Here is a 15,228-nt window from a genome sequence, read left to right as displayed (position 1 = left end):
TGAGCATATTAATACTCTAATGAGAGTTATTTGACATGTAGTATTGATTAAGGAGACAATCTAAATGAAATGTAACTAAATAAAACACTGCATTTTTTTTCAGTTGGAATATTAAGCTCACATCAAATAATTAACATTAGCTCCACAGAAACACTCAAGTAACACTCATCATCTAACCACTCACAAGCTGAAGTAAGATACTGTACAGATCTTAAACAATGTCAGGATATGATACAGTCCATTATACTGTAAATGAAGAAGATTTAATATGGTGTTCATTGTGTGTTATAAATAATCATACTCTTAAACCTATAACCACAAATACATAAGTATTATGATGTATTATAATTGTTGTTTGAGTTGATATAACATATTATAAGGTTTTTTATAATGCATTATGCATTCATTCTAATGCCTTAAGAATACCCTTATAATGTATTATAAATATGGGCTTCATAGAAAATGTTACCAAAGATTTCACAAAAATATTAAACAAAATTATTTTATTTTAATTATTTTCAGAATAATTTTTTTTAAATAATGTTTCTTGAGCAGCAAGTCATCATATTAGAATGATTTCAGAAGGGTCACGGTACACTGAAGACTGGTGCTGAAATACTTTTCCACACGGTTGCTGTTTTTCCATCATTTCTGACCAAACGTGACTTGTATGTGTGTTCCCCGTAGCGTGTCCCCCAGGTCAGTGGGGTCCCGACTGCATCCACACCTGTAACTGTCACAACGGAGCATCCTGCAGTGCATATGACGGCAAGTGTAAGTGTACGGCCGGCTGGACGGGGCTGTACTGCACACAGCGTGAGTACAACTCATCACCTCTGACCTCTAGCCTGCACACTCAAGATTGACCCCATGGTCCTGCTGTGTCCTGCAGGCTGTCCGCTGGGCTTCTTTGGAAAGGACTGTGTTCAGGCGTGTCAGTGTGAGAACGGTGCAGACTGCGATCACATCTCCGGTCAGTGCACCTGCCGCACCTGCTTCATGGGACACGACTGTGAACTGAGTGAGTATGAAAGCAGTGATATTGTCAAGCACATGCTGGAGTCTGTGTCTGATCCACGGTTTTCCACTGGTTTCCAGAATGTCCTGCAGGTACGTATGGATATGGCTGTCGGCAGGTGTGTGACTGTCTCAATAACTCCACCTGTGATCACATGACTGGCACCTGCTACTGTAACCCCGGCTGGAAAGGCATGCACTGTGACCAGGGTAAGCTTACATTAGCAGTTATTAAATATAGCGGGTAAAATAAGTATTGAAGTTTTTCTCAGTAAATATATTTCTAAAGGTGCTGTAGACATGAAATCTTCACCAGATGTTGGTAACAACCCAAGTGATCCATACAATCAAAGAAAACAAAACAAACAAGTCCAGAAATTAAGTTATGTGTAATAAAATTGAATGACACAGGGAAAAAACATTGAACTACTGAAATTGTATTAATACTTTGTACAAAAGCCTTTGTGGTTAATGACCAGTGTTGTGCAAGTTACTTCCAAACTGTAATACATTATAGATTACTTCTTACTGTCATTAAAAGTAATTCCTTACATTAAAATATTACTGTCTCAGAACTTCCTCGGGGGAGGAAGCTGGACATAGTGTGAGGGTCTGTTGGGAACGTTTGACTGAGCCCCCTATCAGAGAGATCTTCAACTCCCACCTCTGGCAGAGCTTTGACCGGATCCCGATGGAGTCTGGAGATAATGAGTCTGAGTGGACCATGTTCTCCACCTCCATTGTCGCTGCGGCTGCTCGGAGCTGTGGTCTCCGGTGCCTTTCGAGGCGGCAATCCCCGAACCCGGTGGTGGACACCGGAAGTAAGGGATGCTGTCAAGCTGAAGAAGGAGTCCTATCAGGCCTGGATGGCTGTGGGACTCTGGAGGCAGCTGAGGGGGAAGCAGTGCCCTACTAACACTGTTTACAGTGGAGATGGGCACCTGTTGACCTCAACTGGGGATATCGTCGGGCGGTGGAAGGAATACTTCGAGGATCTCCTCAATCCCACCGACTTGTGTTCCGTTGAGGAAGCAGTGGCTGTCCATCACCCGGGCTGAAGTCATCGAGGTAGTTAAAAAGCTCCTCGGTGGCAAGGCACCGGGGGTGGATGAGATCCGCCCCGAGTACCTCAAGTCTCTGGATGTTGTGGGGCTGTCTTGGCTGACACGCCTCTGCAACATCGCATGGCAGTTGGGGACAGTACCTCTGGGGTGGTGGTCCCTCTTTTCAAGAAGGGGGACCGGAGAGTGTGTTCCAACTATAGGGGATCACACTTCTCAGCCTCCCTGGAAAAGTCTGTGCCAGGGTACTGGAGAGGAAAATTTCGGCCGATAATGGAACCTTGGATTCAGGAGGATAAGTGTGGTTTTTGTCCCGGTCATGGATTTTGTGGATTTGGAGAAGGAATTTGACCGTGTTCCTCGTGGCATCCTGTGGAGGGTGGTCTGGGAGTATGGGGTCGGCGGCCCCCTGCTTAGGGCTGTTCGGTCCCTGTACGACCGGAGCAAGAGCTTGGTTCGCATTGCCGGCAGTAAGTCAGACCTGTTCCCGGTGCATGTTGGACTCCGGCAGGGCTGCCCTTTGTCACCGGTTCTGTTCATAATTTTTATGGACAGAATTTCTAGGTGCAGCCAAGGGCCGGAGAGTGTCCGGTTTGGGGACCATACAATTTAGTCACTGTTTTTTGTGGATGATGTTGTCGTGTTGGCCTCCTCAGACCAGGACCTTCAGCGTGCACTGGGACGGTTTGCAGCCGAGTGTGAATCGGCTGGAATGAGAATCAGCACCTCCAAGTCCGAGGCCATGGTTCTCAGTCGGAAAAGGGTGGATTGCCCACTTCAGGTTGGTGGAGAGTTCCTGCCTCAAGTGGAGGAGTTCAGGTATCTTGGGGTCTTGTTCACGAGTGAGGGAAGGATGGAACGTAAGATTGACAGACGGATCGGTGCAGCTTCTGCAGTAATGCGGTCGCTGTACCGGTCTGTCGTGGTGAAGAAGGAGCTGAGCTGTAAGGCAAAGCTCTCGATTTACCGGTCAATCTACGTTCCTACTCTCACCTATGGTCATGAGCTGTGGGTCATGACTGAAAGGACAAGATCTTGGATACAGGCGGCCGAAATGAGCTTTCTCCGTCGGGTGGCTGGGCGCTCCCTTAGAGATAGGGTGAGAAGCTTGGTCACTCGGGAGGAGCTCAGAGTAGAGCCTTACTTTTGAGTTACTTTCACCAAAATACCTACAGAAGCAGACCTGCCAACCTTGGGAATTTTTTTAAGTACCATCAGCGTGGCGGGAGGGTCTACAGTTTGCAGTTTACTGTATCTGTTTATTTATTTAATTATTTATTTTTGCTATTTAGTTGTTTTTATACTACTTTAACAAAGGGAAAAACTACAGTACACTTTAATTAAAACTATATATATATATATATATATATATATATATATATATATATATATATATATATATATATATATAGATAGATAGATAGATAGATAGAAGCAGAAGTTAAAGTTAAAAATGAAAATTATTAAAAAGCAAATATTGAGTAAAAAGGCTATTTTGATTACCTCATTTCACTTTACAGTTAGTGCTAGCATACAAATACACTTAATTATCGGTTTAAAATTTAACGTCACATTTAATGTCCAACTATAAATATTTCAGCAAAATGTATACATTAGAATTATTGTGTTCCTATTCCATGGGGCTCTGTCTGTTTGGCGCATGCACGCGGCGGTGCTTGATTAGCGGAGAATCGTTAAAGCAAAAGCACATGCACTTCTGACAGCAAAAATGAAATATTTCCATTGTTTGTTTGTTTTACATTTAACAATAGAAGTTATGCATTAATGAAAACCGCACATCTCAAACACAATAAACAACACGTCTCTGTCAGCCTCACATGCAGACTTTCTGTCAAAGCTTCTGACGGGGCGAGCGCAAGCCGCTTTGAACTTCATGACGCCACCTTTATGGAGAAACTAGTAGCATGCATCGCTCAGGTATGGTTTTGGCCCATTCTTCCACGGAGTCTTCAAATCTATACGGTTCTGTGGGCCCCTTCTAGGACCCTCTGATCTCTAGTTCTTATTTTCTATTGGATTCGAGTCATGTGATTGGCTGACCGTTCTAGCAGCTTTATTTTCTTTTTTCTGAAACCAATCGAGAGTTCCCTTGGCTGTGTCCGGGATCATTGTCTTGCTGAAATGTCCAGCCTTGTTTCAGCTTCATCATCCTGGTACTGTAGATGTTGGGACTGAAGCTAATATTAATTTCCACTGACGAGGGGCAGGATTGCTTTCTAATTACTGATAGATTTCAGCTGCTGTCTTGGCTTTCCATGCCTTTTTGGACCTCCCTTTCATCATGTGTTCAGAACTTTTTCCCTGTGTCATTCCATTTTATTAAACAGAACTTAATTACTGGGGCCTGTTTCAGAAAGGAGGTTAAGTGAAAACTCTTGAGTATCCTAACCCTGAAATGAGGGAAACTCTGGGTTTTCCATTTCGGAATGGGAGGTTTGTCAAACCTGAGAAAGCAGGGTAAGCCAAGCCCGTTTCTGAAAGACGGGTAACTTATACTCACAGTCAGTGTGTATGAAGTGTCTATGAAGCCCGTATTTATAATACATTATAATGAATGCATAATGCATTATAAAAAACCTTATAATATGTTGTATCATCTAATGAATATTTATAAAAACAGTTTTAATATATTATAATATTTACTTATTTGTGGTTATAGTTTTTAAGAGTATGATGATTTATAACACACAATTAACACCATATTAAATTTACTTCACTTACAGTATAATGGACTGTATCATATCCTGACATTATTTAAGATCTGCACAGTATCTAACCAGTGTTCAATACTTATTTTACCCGCTGTAGGTAGAATCTTTGTTTCCTTTGTATCCATTGGTATGAACAAGCTGTTTCAGAATGGCAAAACATCTCAATCAGAAATAAATATGGGGCATTGCATTTTTTGCATGTTTTGTTACAGCCTTATCTTAAACTGCCTTATATTTATTTTTTCACATCAGTCTTTTCAAATTTGTTAGAAATAAACTTTCTAACACTTTAACTCAAGAGTATCATCTCGCTTGTAGATGTGACAAATTCAATTGAATGGGTATGATTAGGAAATGCACGTCTTAATAGAAGGTCCAACAGCTGATAATGCATATAAGAGCAAAAACCAAGCCCTGAGGTCAAAAGAACTGCTTCTAGTGCTCAGAGAAAATATTGCATCAAGACACACTTCTGGGGAAGAGTTCAGAAAAAATCCTGCTCTGTACTCCAGAGTACCATCCCAAAAGTGAAATGTGCTGGTAGCAGCTTGATACTGAGGGGCTGTTTTTCTGTGGTAGGGACTAAGGAACTCGTCAAAGTACAACAAAATCTCAGTGCACTAAAATATTGAGATAGCCTTAATGAAAACCTAGTCCAGAGCATTCAGAACCTCAGACTGGATAGAAGGTTCACCTTCCAACAGGAAAATGTCTGTAAACACACAGCAAGATTGACTTATAGACAGCTCTGTAAATGTGCTTGAGTGGCCCAGCTACAGCCTGGGCTTGAACCCAATCAAACATTTCTGAAGAACCTGAAAATGTGCTTCAACTATGTACTGAGCAATGTACGTATTTTAGTATTTTATTTATAATACATTTCCAAAGTCGTCATACGTTTTTCTGCTTTGTCATTATGGTGTATGGAGTGTAGATGGATGTGGAAAAAAAAGTAATTTAAAGCAGCTTAAAATAATGTTGCAACATAACAACACGTGAAAAAAATGATGACTGTATGTCCAGTGTAGATGCTTCATGGCTACACTGACCCTCTGGTTCTGCACATGGATGCACAATGAGGTTTTGCTCAGTGGGATTCTTTCGTGTTGCTCTTTGACTGTGTGACTCTGAAGTTTCCTGTCTTTCTCAGCCGGTGTGATCATCGTAGGTAATCTCAACAGCTTGACAAGTGCTGCTGTGCCTGTGGACTCATATCAGATCAGTGCGATCACAGGAATCATCGTTCTGGTGCTCCTCATGCTCATCTTCCTCCTCATCTTCATCATCTACCGCAAGAAACAGAAAGGCAAAGAATCCACGATGCCTGCGGTCACATACACACCTAACATTAGGGCCAACAACCGATTACGCCATCGCAGGTCAGCATCACGATGACATTTCTTCCTAATTATATGTTTTCCTGTGTAATTCTCATGAGGAGACGTGAGAATTACCGGCCGACTGGAAACAAGCAGGATCCTTCAGTGAGCTCGGTGTGACATCCAACCACCATGAGCACAACAAACACAGCAGCCAAACATTTGACACAATAATATTCTACTGAATAACCATCATTAACAAAAAATTACAGAAGACTATCTGTGCGGAGACTTGTTTCCTGACTGCCTCTGTGCAAACACTCATCATCTCACATGCAGCATTCGTAGCATTTGCAGCTGTAAGCTGTGTTAACAAAAAGAAAGCATTAGTTTAACTTCTTCTGTCTTGATTCACTTATTAGGAGCTTATGGAGTTGACAGGCATTACATGGGAAAGTCACTGCGAGGTAAATTATCATTTAGCAAGCAAAGAGAAAATTCTGTGATTTACTCACGAAATGTATGCATTTCTTCCGTGGACACAAAAGACAACATTGTCAGTTGGGTGCAGGGTTGTTTGCACCCTTGCGTGCTTCAAAATATGTTCTTTGCTTTGTGAAGAAGGCATACAGATTGAGGGTGAGTAAATGCCTTCACATAGTGTGATGATTTGACCCCTTCTCTCTGTCTGTAGACCTGGTGAAGAGCGTTCCCCATCACGCCAGCTCCAGCTCTCTAAACAGCTCAGAGAACCCGTACGCCACCATCAAAGACCCTCCTCTGCTGCAGACCCAGAGCTCGGAGTGCGGCTATGTGGAGATGATGTCTCCTGCTCATAGAGATGCACCGTATGCTGAGATACACGCCTCCAACTCTGTCAACAAAAATGTCTATGAAGTTGGTAAGAGAATAACAGATCCAGCCACAGTAGTGAGCTTGGCACTTTCATTATTCAAAGCTGACGTAATAAATGCCAAGTTCCTTCATGAAACTCTAGATGACTCAGGTTGGTGGGTCGTTAATACAAACTGATAATATTAACAGCTATTTGTGCAGCAGCAGTATGTCTTAAATACTCACAGCACCATATTGCCGAATGCATTGGCAGTAGGCAAATTCTTGTACTTGACTGCAGCAACAGCAATAATCTACAACTACAGCAATAACCAACAGCAACAGTGTAGCAGATCTATTCTCCAAGACCAAATACATTAACATTGTCATATCTATGACCATGCAAAAATCTTCTGAGAGTTGTCATGATAGAACTGTATTAGAAATGGGCTTACTGACCACTCCGTATGAACAGCCTGAAGTCTCCAGTAATGCTGCACAGATGTAATGTGCAATCGGTGGCCAACCAAAATGCCTATTACCGCCGCCACCGGGCCATGGCGTTAACTGCAATTCAGTCGCATGTTAAAGTTGTTTTACGAAACAACCATTAGGTGGCGCAAAGGGACTTTGCAAACTGATTATATTTATATTATATTTGATAAAAAGAGATCAAATAATGAATTAAAACAGAAATTGAAATTGAAGAAATTGGCACTTTTTTGCCGGGTGGGTCACTAAAAACAAAAAATTTCAAAAATACATTTATGGTGCGTGGAATTAGGTGGTGGAAATTTTGATTATTTCAAGAGATTCGTTGATTTTCAGTTCGTTCACCAAAATGATTCATTCAGATTTGTTCACTGATTTGTTCAGTGACCATTTCTTCATATTATACACAAATACACCACAGCAGCTGGCGAAAAAGAGTGTCTTATGTTTTATGGCTTTTTCATTCAATTCACGAACGAACTATGTATCAGTTCATTCAACTCGTTGACAAACGGGAATATCATATTTGTTCACTACATTCAACAAATCACATGCTCCGTCACATCTTAAGTAACTCTTTGACAGGATGAATCCAGGGGGGCAGGGTTTCATATTTTTTTGAAGCACCCTTGGGCGCCACCATTGGCTAGCGGACCCCCAGCTGCTGTTAGCGTTCCATTGACTCTAATTCATTTTGGCGTCACTTTGACAGCGAATAACTTTACATCTGAGGCGTTTAAAGACTCAATTTGTCCATTAATTATTTCTAAAGAAACACGATAATGTATGAAAGGCTCCATTACCTTGTATCTTACGTTATGGTCCTGTAGAAGCAGTTTTTGTAAAAATAGGCTAATGATTGCGTCATAACCAGCTACTCTCTGTCACACAGTAGATAAATTACCGTATAGACAGGAGGAGAAGCGCACAGACAATCTTTTACTGTCTATGAGGCTATCGGGGAGACGTGGAGGCATGAAGTCAAGGGAGATAATTAATCAGAATATGACCCGCACATCACTAGTATACATGGCTGCACATACATGATACTTTATTCGTATCTTAATAACTCTGACTCACACGTTTTGAGAAATAAAGAATAATAGGCTAAATAATTGGCTTATTGTAGCTTGTAGCTTGTTATAGGCTAGTGCTAGTTCTAACACATTTTTGCATTATAGTTAATGTCACAGTTTATGAAAGGCTTGAAACTGATATACACTTATTTATTTCAGCTGGTGACACATATTTATTCATTATCTGGCCTTTTTAACACCATTAATTGCCATATACAGAGCCCATGACACGCCGAACATTATGTCCATGAATCAAGAAATTAAAATGTTTAAATAATAATTAATCCATTTAAAATAAATTAAACAGTTTCGTATACAGAGTTTAGGCCATGTGGGAGATTAGAGGAATCCATAAAATGTAATAAAATAATAAGTCAACACTGTACAACTGAAGAATTTTGTCATTTAATTAGTAAACAACCCCAGATTCACAACATTCATTTCCAAACACAGAAATCAGGTAGAGCCTTGCATGGGCCTCAAACCTAAGCCCTATAGCAGCCCTTGGCCGACATCTTACCAGTATCCTGGCCTGAGTCCGACTGGAGCCTATTTCTTTTTCTCTCTCTCTATCGCCATTAAAATAGTTAACGTGGGAACGTAGCGAAGCCGGTGAAGTGATTGGGAAATGAACGACACCTGTGACACTCACCGGTCTCGCATCCCACAGAGGAGATCGGAAGGATATTGAATTCACATAACATAACTTTATAAGGACTAAACTTTCTTCTGTGAATATTTTAACTACAGTGTTTTTCTTTAATTTTCTCCGACTGCAGCTGTCAAATATAACACATCGGTGAGGCAAAGCTCACGTTTATTAGCTAAAATGTGCTATAATGGTTTGTTTGATAATTTGTGGTTAAAGCGACACTCAAAAGCTGCAAATGCACTTTACAGATGCCTCGGTTGGCCATTACTGTATCCTTACAAACCTACAAGCATCGCATCAGTTCCTCGGCTAGCAGAAAATGAGTAATCGTGAGTCGTGCGAGGGCAGCTTTTGCGTTCACATCATGTTACCACACTAACATTATAATCGGGCGTCACGCCTGTCTTTTCCATCAGTCCTCACCCCGGCCCATTTGTACAGGCACTGCAGATGAGGACAGACTACCTAGAGGAACAATGTTTATAATGTCACTTTCCATTTGAAAGATCCAAGCAGATGCACCCTTTATCTTACTCTCCACACATCTCTTAATACAGGAAATATTCCTATAATGTTTAAGCAGGTGCTCAACAAACCAGCACTGAGCCCTCCATCAGTCAACTACACAGCACAGTCTGAGTGTTCATCTTCCACTGAACACTCGGGACACAGCTAAAGTCACACAGCCCTTCCCTCAGCGCTCCAACCACAGCGCACTATTGCTTACTTTAGATCCTAACGTTCCTTTGACTCGTACCACACAGTGAAGCTGTACACTTCAGGAACTTAATGCTACACTGTTTTCCCCCGTTACTGATTCTGTAAGATGAACAAATGATTTGGAACCATTTTTGGCCTTGCCTGGGTCTTTCTTGTGTATCTCATTTGCACTGTTGTTTGACGCTTGCATCAGTATTTTGTCTTGATGCAAATAAGAGCAAATATGTGCTAGCAAATCCTCCAGCGGTCTAAGGTGGTCAGAGACACTTCTGCATATTCATCCCATGCAGCAATGGCAAAGCAACAGGAAAACTCCTGTAATCAGCATACAATATTCTAGTACTCTTACATATGGTTGAGAAGCTCTGATACAAAATGACAGTAAAGGTAGCACTATTAGAGGTCAGGTCTACACGGAAGACCCGACCCGGGAACTGTATGGGTTCGAGGCTATATTTTAAATGGTCATCCGGGTCTGGGTCTGGTCCCAATCTATTACTTAGGGTCCCAGGTTCCGGGTCTGTTAACATTGTGTGTAATAGCCAAGTTGATCAGACTGTGAGAACACCAAGCATTTTTGCAGAGTCAGCGCTGTTCGTGTGTTGTTCTGTAACTTTCAACTTGCAAAACTAGGATGAGAAAAGTGTCAGTCGGTAATTTGAAATAAGGTGTAAGAAAAACAAACAAACAAACAAAACACTTGTATTTCTATATTTATATCTATTCTTGGCAGTAATTATTAATTTCTGTAAGTATAATTTCGAGTTCATGTTCTTATTGTGTGCAACAATAAATGCAAACAAGCTTGGAATCTGAAATACTGCTTGCAGACTTGCATACTCACATTTTATTTCTTTTTTTATTTCTTTCTTTTAATCAGGGGCAATGCAATAATAATGCATAAATATGTCAAATGTGCCAGATTTAGCCAACAATTGCTCATTTTCGTCTGTAGTCCCTTTTGGCATTTCAATTAAATATTTCAAAACAGCAAAAAAAATCTTTGCATACTGTTTTCTATGACACTCAGAAATTGCGTTAAAGTTTATATTTGGTTTCACCAGGTGGCTAACCCACATGTGTGCATGCCATGTTTCTATGGCGGGACTTATTCCACCATCTCAGTTTGCAGTTTCTCCAAGTTTTATAATAATATTATGAATAAACCGTCTGGTAGTTATATCTCAAATTTTTGCTCAGACTTGGCTCAGAGAGCACAGAGATGATAGCAAATAATTAAAGCTAACGTTAGCACTGGACGATACATTGTTATTACATTCCAAATGGGTAAATAATCTAAGTTATTATTATTTTTATTATTATTAATATTACAAGTTGACTCCAGATACAAAAAAAAAATAAAACACTGCAATGTCGCATTTGTTATTTGTCACCTTGATAGCAAGACTTTTGAAGCTGGAATAATGAGTGGATTAAACATTTCAATTGGCTTGCATGAAAAAAAGTTACATTTTTATTTCATGTTTATTAACTTGTTTAAAAGGTCTGTGTCTTCCCGTCCAGGTTCAGGATTTTGGCTTTGATATGCTTGAAGCCAGTGTTCGAATTGTGTCAAAGCTCTTGCCAACTGAAACAATACGCTAGCTGCGGTGAAAAACGCTTTGGTGGACACACGGCCTTAATGTTACTACATTTAAAATAATTTGTTTAATTCAGAATGGGTGCAATGCTAGGTCTTTTTCTCAGAATTACGTTAGATGGCTAATTTACAACTAACAATCCGATAGTGAGCTAGCATCATAAGATAAAAAAACAACTATTGACAGACCAAGATTATAATTAAAGTGACTGTCCGATTCTAAGATAAACACTTATTCAGGAGCAGTACATTAGGTGTACCAAACAATCATTTAACAAAGAAATATTCCTACTGTGGCATAATGAGCTGAAAGCCCACACGCAGTTTACGTGACGTCATTAATTTGCGCTGGCATATAGGCTCCTTGCGCGTCTTTTGTGAACGCTCGCAAGTTTGCTTTATGCTGCACGCTGCTGTGACCATTTTCAGCGTGTCCTCTGTGAACCCTCACCTGTTTGCTGTGCGCTGCTGTGACCATTTCGGACGGACAACAATTTCCCATTTGCGTTTCATTACAATTGGCTTCATTCGGATGACTCTTGTGCGGGCATCTGTGGACTTCAGGTACGGGTATGACTGGTTTTAATTTATTGTTGTCTTATTAAAGTGTAGCGACTGGTTAGGTGGCAACTTTCCTGCATTTGTTTTGATTAGTTCGTGATTTGGTGGGAGAATGACGACTGTATTAAACTATTGAGGGAATGTCCTTTTGGGTGCCTGGCCTCGCAGCTACGGAGAACTACAGTTCGTGCAGTGTCACCGCTGTTTTGTTTATAGACAATCTGATACTGCTGTAATACAATGTGTTGATACATACTGCTGTACATCTTTGCCTACACACACTTCCTAAGTGCATATTTTGCCCATATAATAAGACCTCAAGTTATATTTTTTTGTTGAAACCTCAAGCAACTCGTGGTTTTCTTTCTTTTGGGGTTTTCTTTATTTTGTATAATTTTTCATGTCTAAATTGTCATTTTTGGTATAATATCTGTGAATTTATTTATTTCATATATTGTTTATTCATTTGAAGTGTTGATTTATGTATACAACGTAAAAACTGTTGTTTTGTTGATTTTTGTTAAGTTTATTTTTCAAGGTTTGTTTAATGGCTTTTTTGGATTGGATTGGGCCCATTAAGGTTGAACATCAAGACCTTTAGGTGGATGAGTATTTGTCATCCACCTGTTAGCTTGTATAACCTTTTTTTTTTTGTATTAATCTTTTTCTTTTTTTGTGTGTGTGTGGTGTGGAGTGTGTGTTTGTTTTTTTAGGAGCTGCGGCCTTTTTGGCTTAGGAAATTGATCGTTTCCCTCCTATCTTTGGTGGTGGTGTCTACAACGTGTGCTGTGACCGATCATGTCACTGGGGCTCTTTGTGCTGTGAGAGTGAGTGTGCAGTGTGTGTGTGAGGGGAACGTACACATCTCTCGTGAGGCCGCAGCTTCCTTTTTGTGAACATTGCGTTTGTGGTTTGTCATTTGTCTGTGCATGGTTTTTATTATAAATTATAATAAACTTTTGGTAATTTTGTATAAATACCTGTGTCTCCATGTTTTTCTGTCTTTAGTGGGGAACCTGTGCGCGGGTATATTATTCCCTGGGTGAAATTCCCAGGGTGGCGTAGTCTAAACTAAATTCTATAACATCTATTGTGTCCTTTGTCCCTGTGGTTGCCACACTACCATCATCGTGAGGTAAAATAATGAGGAAGGATCACTCTGTCAGCCAATCACACAGCGACGTCGCGCCTGCAGTCTGTAAATCCCTTCAGAAAACAGCGTGTGGCGCACTTGAGCGTATTTACAGATGCACATCTAATTTGAAGAAGCTTTTTATGGGAGTGGCAGCGCAATACTTTGATTAAAGAAAAATAGATAAGGCTGTCAAATATTGTTTCTATTTAAGTTTTAATGAAAAACCAGGGGACCACCTAAGGTCATTTCGTTGGGCCTTATGGGGGGTACCTTAATGCTTAACCTGTGTTTTTCCCTATCCAGAGCCGACCATCAGTTCTGTCCACACACTCTCTAACAACAGCTGCAACGGGCCATTTTGTCAAGATCCATACGACCTACCAAAGAACAGCCCCATCCCGTGTCATTATGACCTGCTTTCCACGAGAGACAGCAGCCCCTCGCCTCTCAAATAAACCCCGAGATGCACCGTGAACCTCTGCATTTCCACAGCACTCTGTTAACCCTTCCATAGCTGTCTGTGCTGACATCCCTCCTTATTAGAGTTCTTAATTGCTTTTGCCTTCCAGGATTCAATAGCTCTTGTCAAGTCTTACCCAGAGTAATGTGGAGTTTTTCGGTGGAGGTGCAAACATTTGTAATCTTCACAAACAAATCATTCCATTCATTAAGAACAACACTGCACACAAATACAGGACAATGCTTGAAGGGATCATTCACCCAAAAATGAAAATTAGCCCATGATTTACTCACCTTCAAGGCATCTTAATGTATATGACTTTCTTCTTTCAGACATCTAATCGGAGGTATATTAAAAATTGTCCTGGCTCTTCCAAGCTTTATTTTTCATTAATCCAAAAGAAATCCAATAAAGTGCTTCAATCCATGATAAGACATGCCTCACACAGCTCCGAGGGGTGAATAAAGGCCTCCTAGCACTTGTGTAAGAAAAATATTCATATTTGAAACTTTGTACACAGTAATATCTAGCTTCCATTAACTGTCATATGCATGTTCACAATAAATTCTGTTCTGGTGGATGACGGAGGATGTCATGCACCGCTGAGAAGTGACAAATGCAGAGAAGCACAGAGGAGAGAGCAAAGCACAACAGTGGTCACAAATGAGTTTGATATAAGCCAAAAGGAGACTGGTTTTCCTTTTTCCATTTGGGGATCAGATTAAGAACTATTTCTTTAATGTTTCTGATCAAATATGTCAGATTATTCCTAATGACAGTTTGACATTTTTTTTATGATATTGAGGGTATTAGTACTGTTTTTTTTTAAATAAAGCATTTCAGGTTTACCAAAGGTTGACATGCCCTGATAATGCACACTTTGTGTTGTATTAATATTGACAGCCTCCCAGTAACTATAGTTTACAGTCACAAGTTTTAACATTAGCATCATTTTTGGCTTGTCTTTTGATTTTAGTCCTAATAAACATGATAAATGAAATGAAATGCATATATTTCAGTTTGTAGTACTTTATAGTTTTTAGTAAGCTAAAGCTGGACTTTTGCGAAGAAAGACAAATCTTTAAATTGATGTGGTGGGGTCAGTTTGAAATTAATACATCTTTGGAGTATTTAGGACATTAGTCTTAAAGCACTCTGAGCCTAGACTTTAACTGTGTTAAATTGTACATAGTGCCAGTTCTTTAATAAATTGCATTTATTTCCTTCAAAAAAAGGTAACATATTCCTAAATTCCTCTGTAACTTGACCAATACTGTGTAAAGCAGGACATGCAGTGAAGACTCTGACTGGACCTCTATATACTTCTCTTTTTTTGTTTGTTTTTTTTACTCTGCTAAATATGCCACACAAAGAAATGATTAATAATACTGATTCCAAAAACAAATCTGAGTGTGTATGAGTGTGCTGTATGTATCTTAAAACTGTGTTTTGCTTTTTCCAGATTCTTTTTTTAAATAAATGTACAAAGTGTAATACATCCCAAAAGGTGTCCTTTTTCTCTCCCCAATGACAGACATTCTAATATATTTCTACTCTGCAACCACTTTC

General features: G+C 40.1%; 2 protein-coding genes across 2 annotated transcripts; both read left to right on the top strand.

The window, feature by feature from the left end:
• The first annotated feature begins 693 nt into the window (after window positions 1-693).
• On the top strand, window positions 694-6,946 carry LOC113109502 (multiple epidermal growth factor-like domains protein 10). Its single transcript, XM_026273057.1, has 6 exons — window positions 694-816; window positions 893-1,021; window positions 1,099-1,227; window positions 5,961-6,189; window positions 6,552-6,596; window positions 6,824-6,946. The coding sequence occupies exons 2-5, from the start codon at window positions 1,000-1,002 to the stop codon at window positions 6,565-6,567; spliced, it is 396 nt and encodes a 131-aa protein (XP_026128842.1). The 5' UTR covers window positions 694-816; window positions 893-999; the 3' UTR covers window positions 6,568-6,596; window positions 6,824-6,946.
• On the top strand, window positions 6,802-14,870 carry LOC113109503 (multiple epidermal growth factor-like domains protein 10). The gene is made up of 2 exons (XM_026273059.1): window positions 6,802-7,030; window positions 13,503-14,870. The coding sequence occupies exons 1-2, from the start codon at window positions 6,949-6,951 to the stop codon at window positions 13,652-13,654; spliced, it is 234 nt and encodes a 77-aa protein (XP_026128844.1). The 5' UTR covers window positions 6,802-6,948; the 3' UTR covers window positions 13,655-14,870.
• The last annotated feature ends 358 nt before the right edge of the window (window positions 14,871-15,228 follow it).

Source organism: Carassius auratus, chromosome 10 (assembly GCF_003368295.1).
Source record: "Carassius auratus strain Wakin chromosome 10, ASM336829v1, whole genome shotgun sequence".
NCBI classification, from domain to species: Eukaryota; Metazoa; Chordata; class Actinopteri; order Cypriniformes; family Cyprinidae; genus Carassius; species Carassius auratus.
Note: the sequence above shows the minus strand (reverse complement) of the source record. Positions and strands in the feature narration are given on the sequence as shown.

What these genes read in the sequence shown, in the direction of transcription:
- LOC113109502 (XM_026273057.1), top strand. Translation starts at nt 1,000, where the DNA reads ATGGGACACGACTGTGAACTGA. An exon ending in GGGACACGACTGTGAACTGA is followed by an intron (nt 1,022 to 1,098) that starts GTGAGTATGAAA and finishes ACTGGTTTCCAG; the next exon opens with AATGTCCTGCAGGTACGTAT. An exon ending in AGGCATGCACTGTGACCAGG is followed by an intron (nt 1,228 to 5,960) that starts GTAAGCTTACAT and finishes TGTCTTTCTCAG; the next exon opens with CCGGTGTGATCATCGTAGGT.
- LOC113109503 (XM_026273059.1), top strand. Translation starts at nt 6,949, where the DNA reads ATGATGTCTCCTGCTCATAGAGATGCACCGTATGCTGAGATACACGCC. An exon ending in CAAAAATGTCTATGAAGTTG is followed by an intron (nt 7,031 to 13,502) that starts GTAAGAGAATAA and finishes TTCCCTATCCAG; the next exon opens with AGCCGACCATCAGTTCTGTC.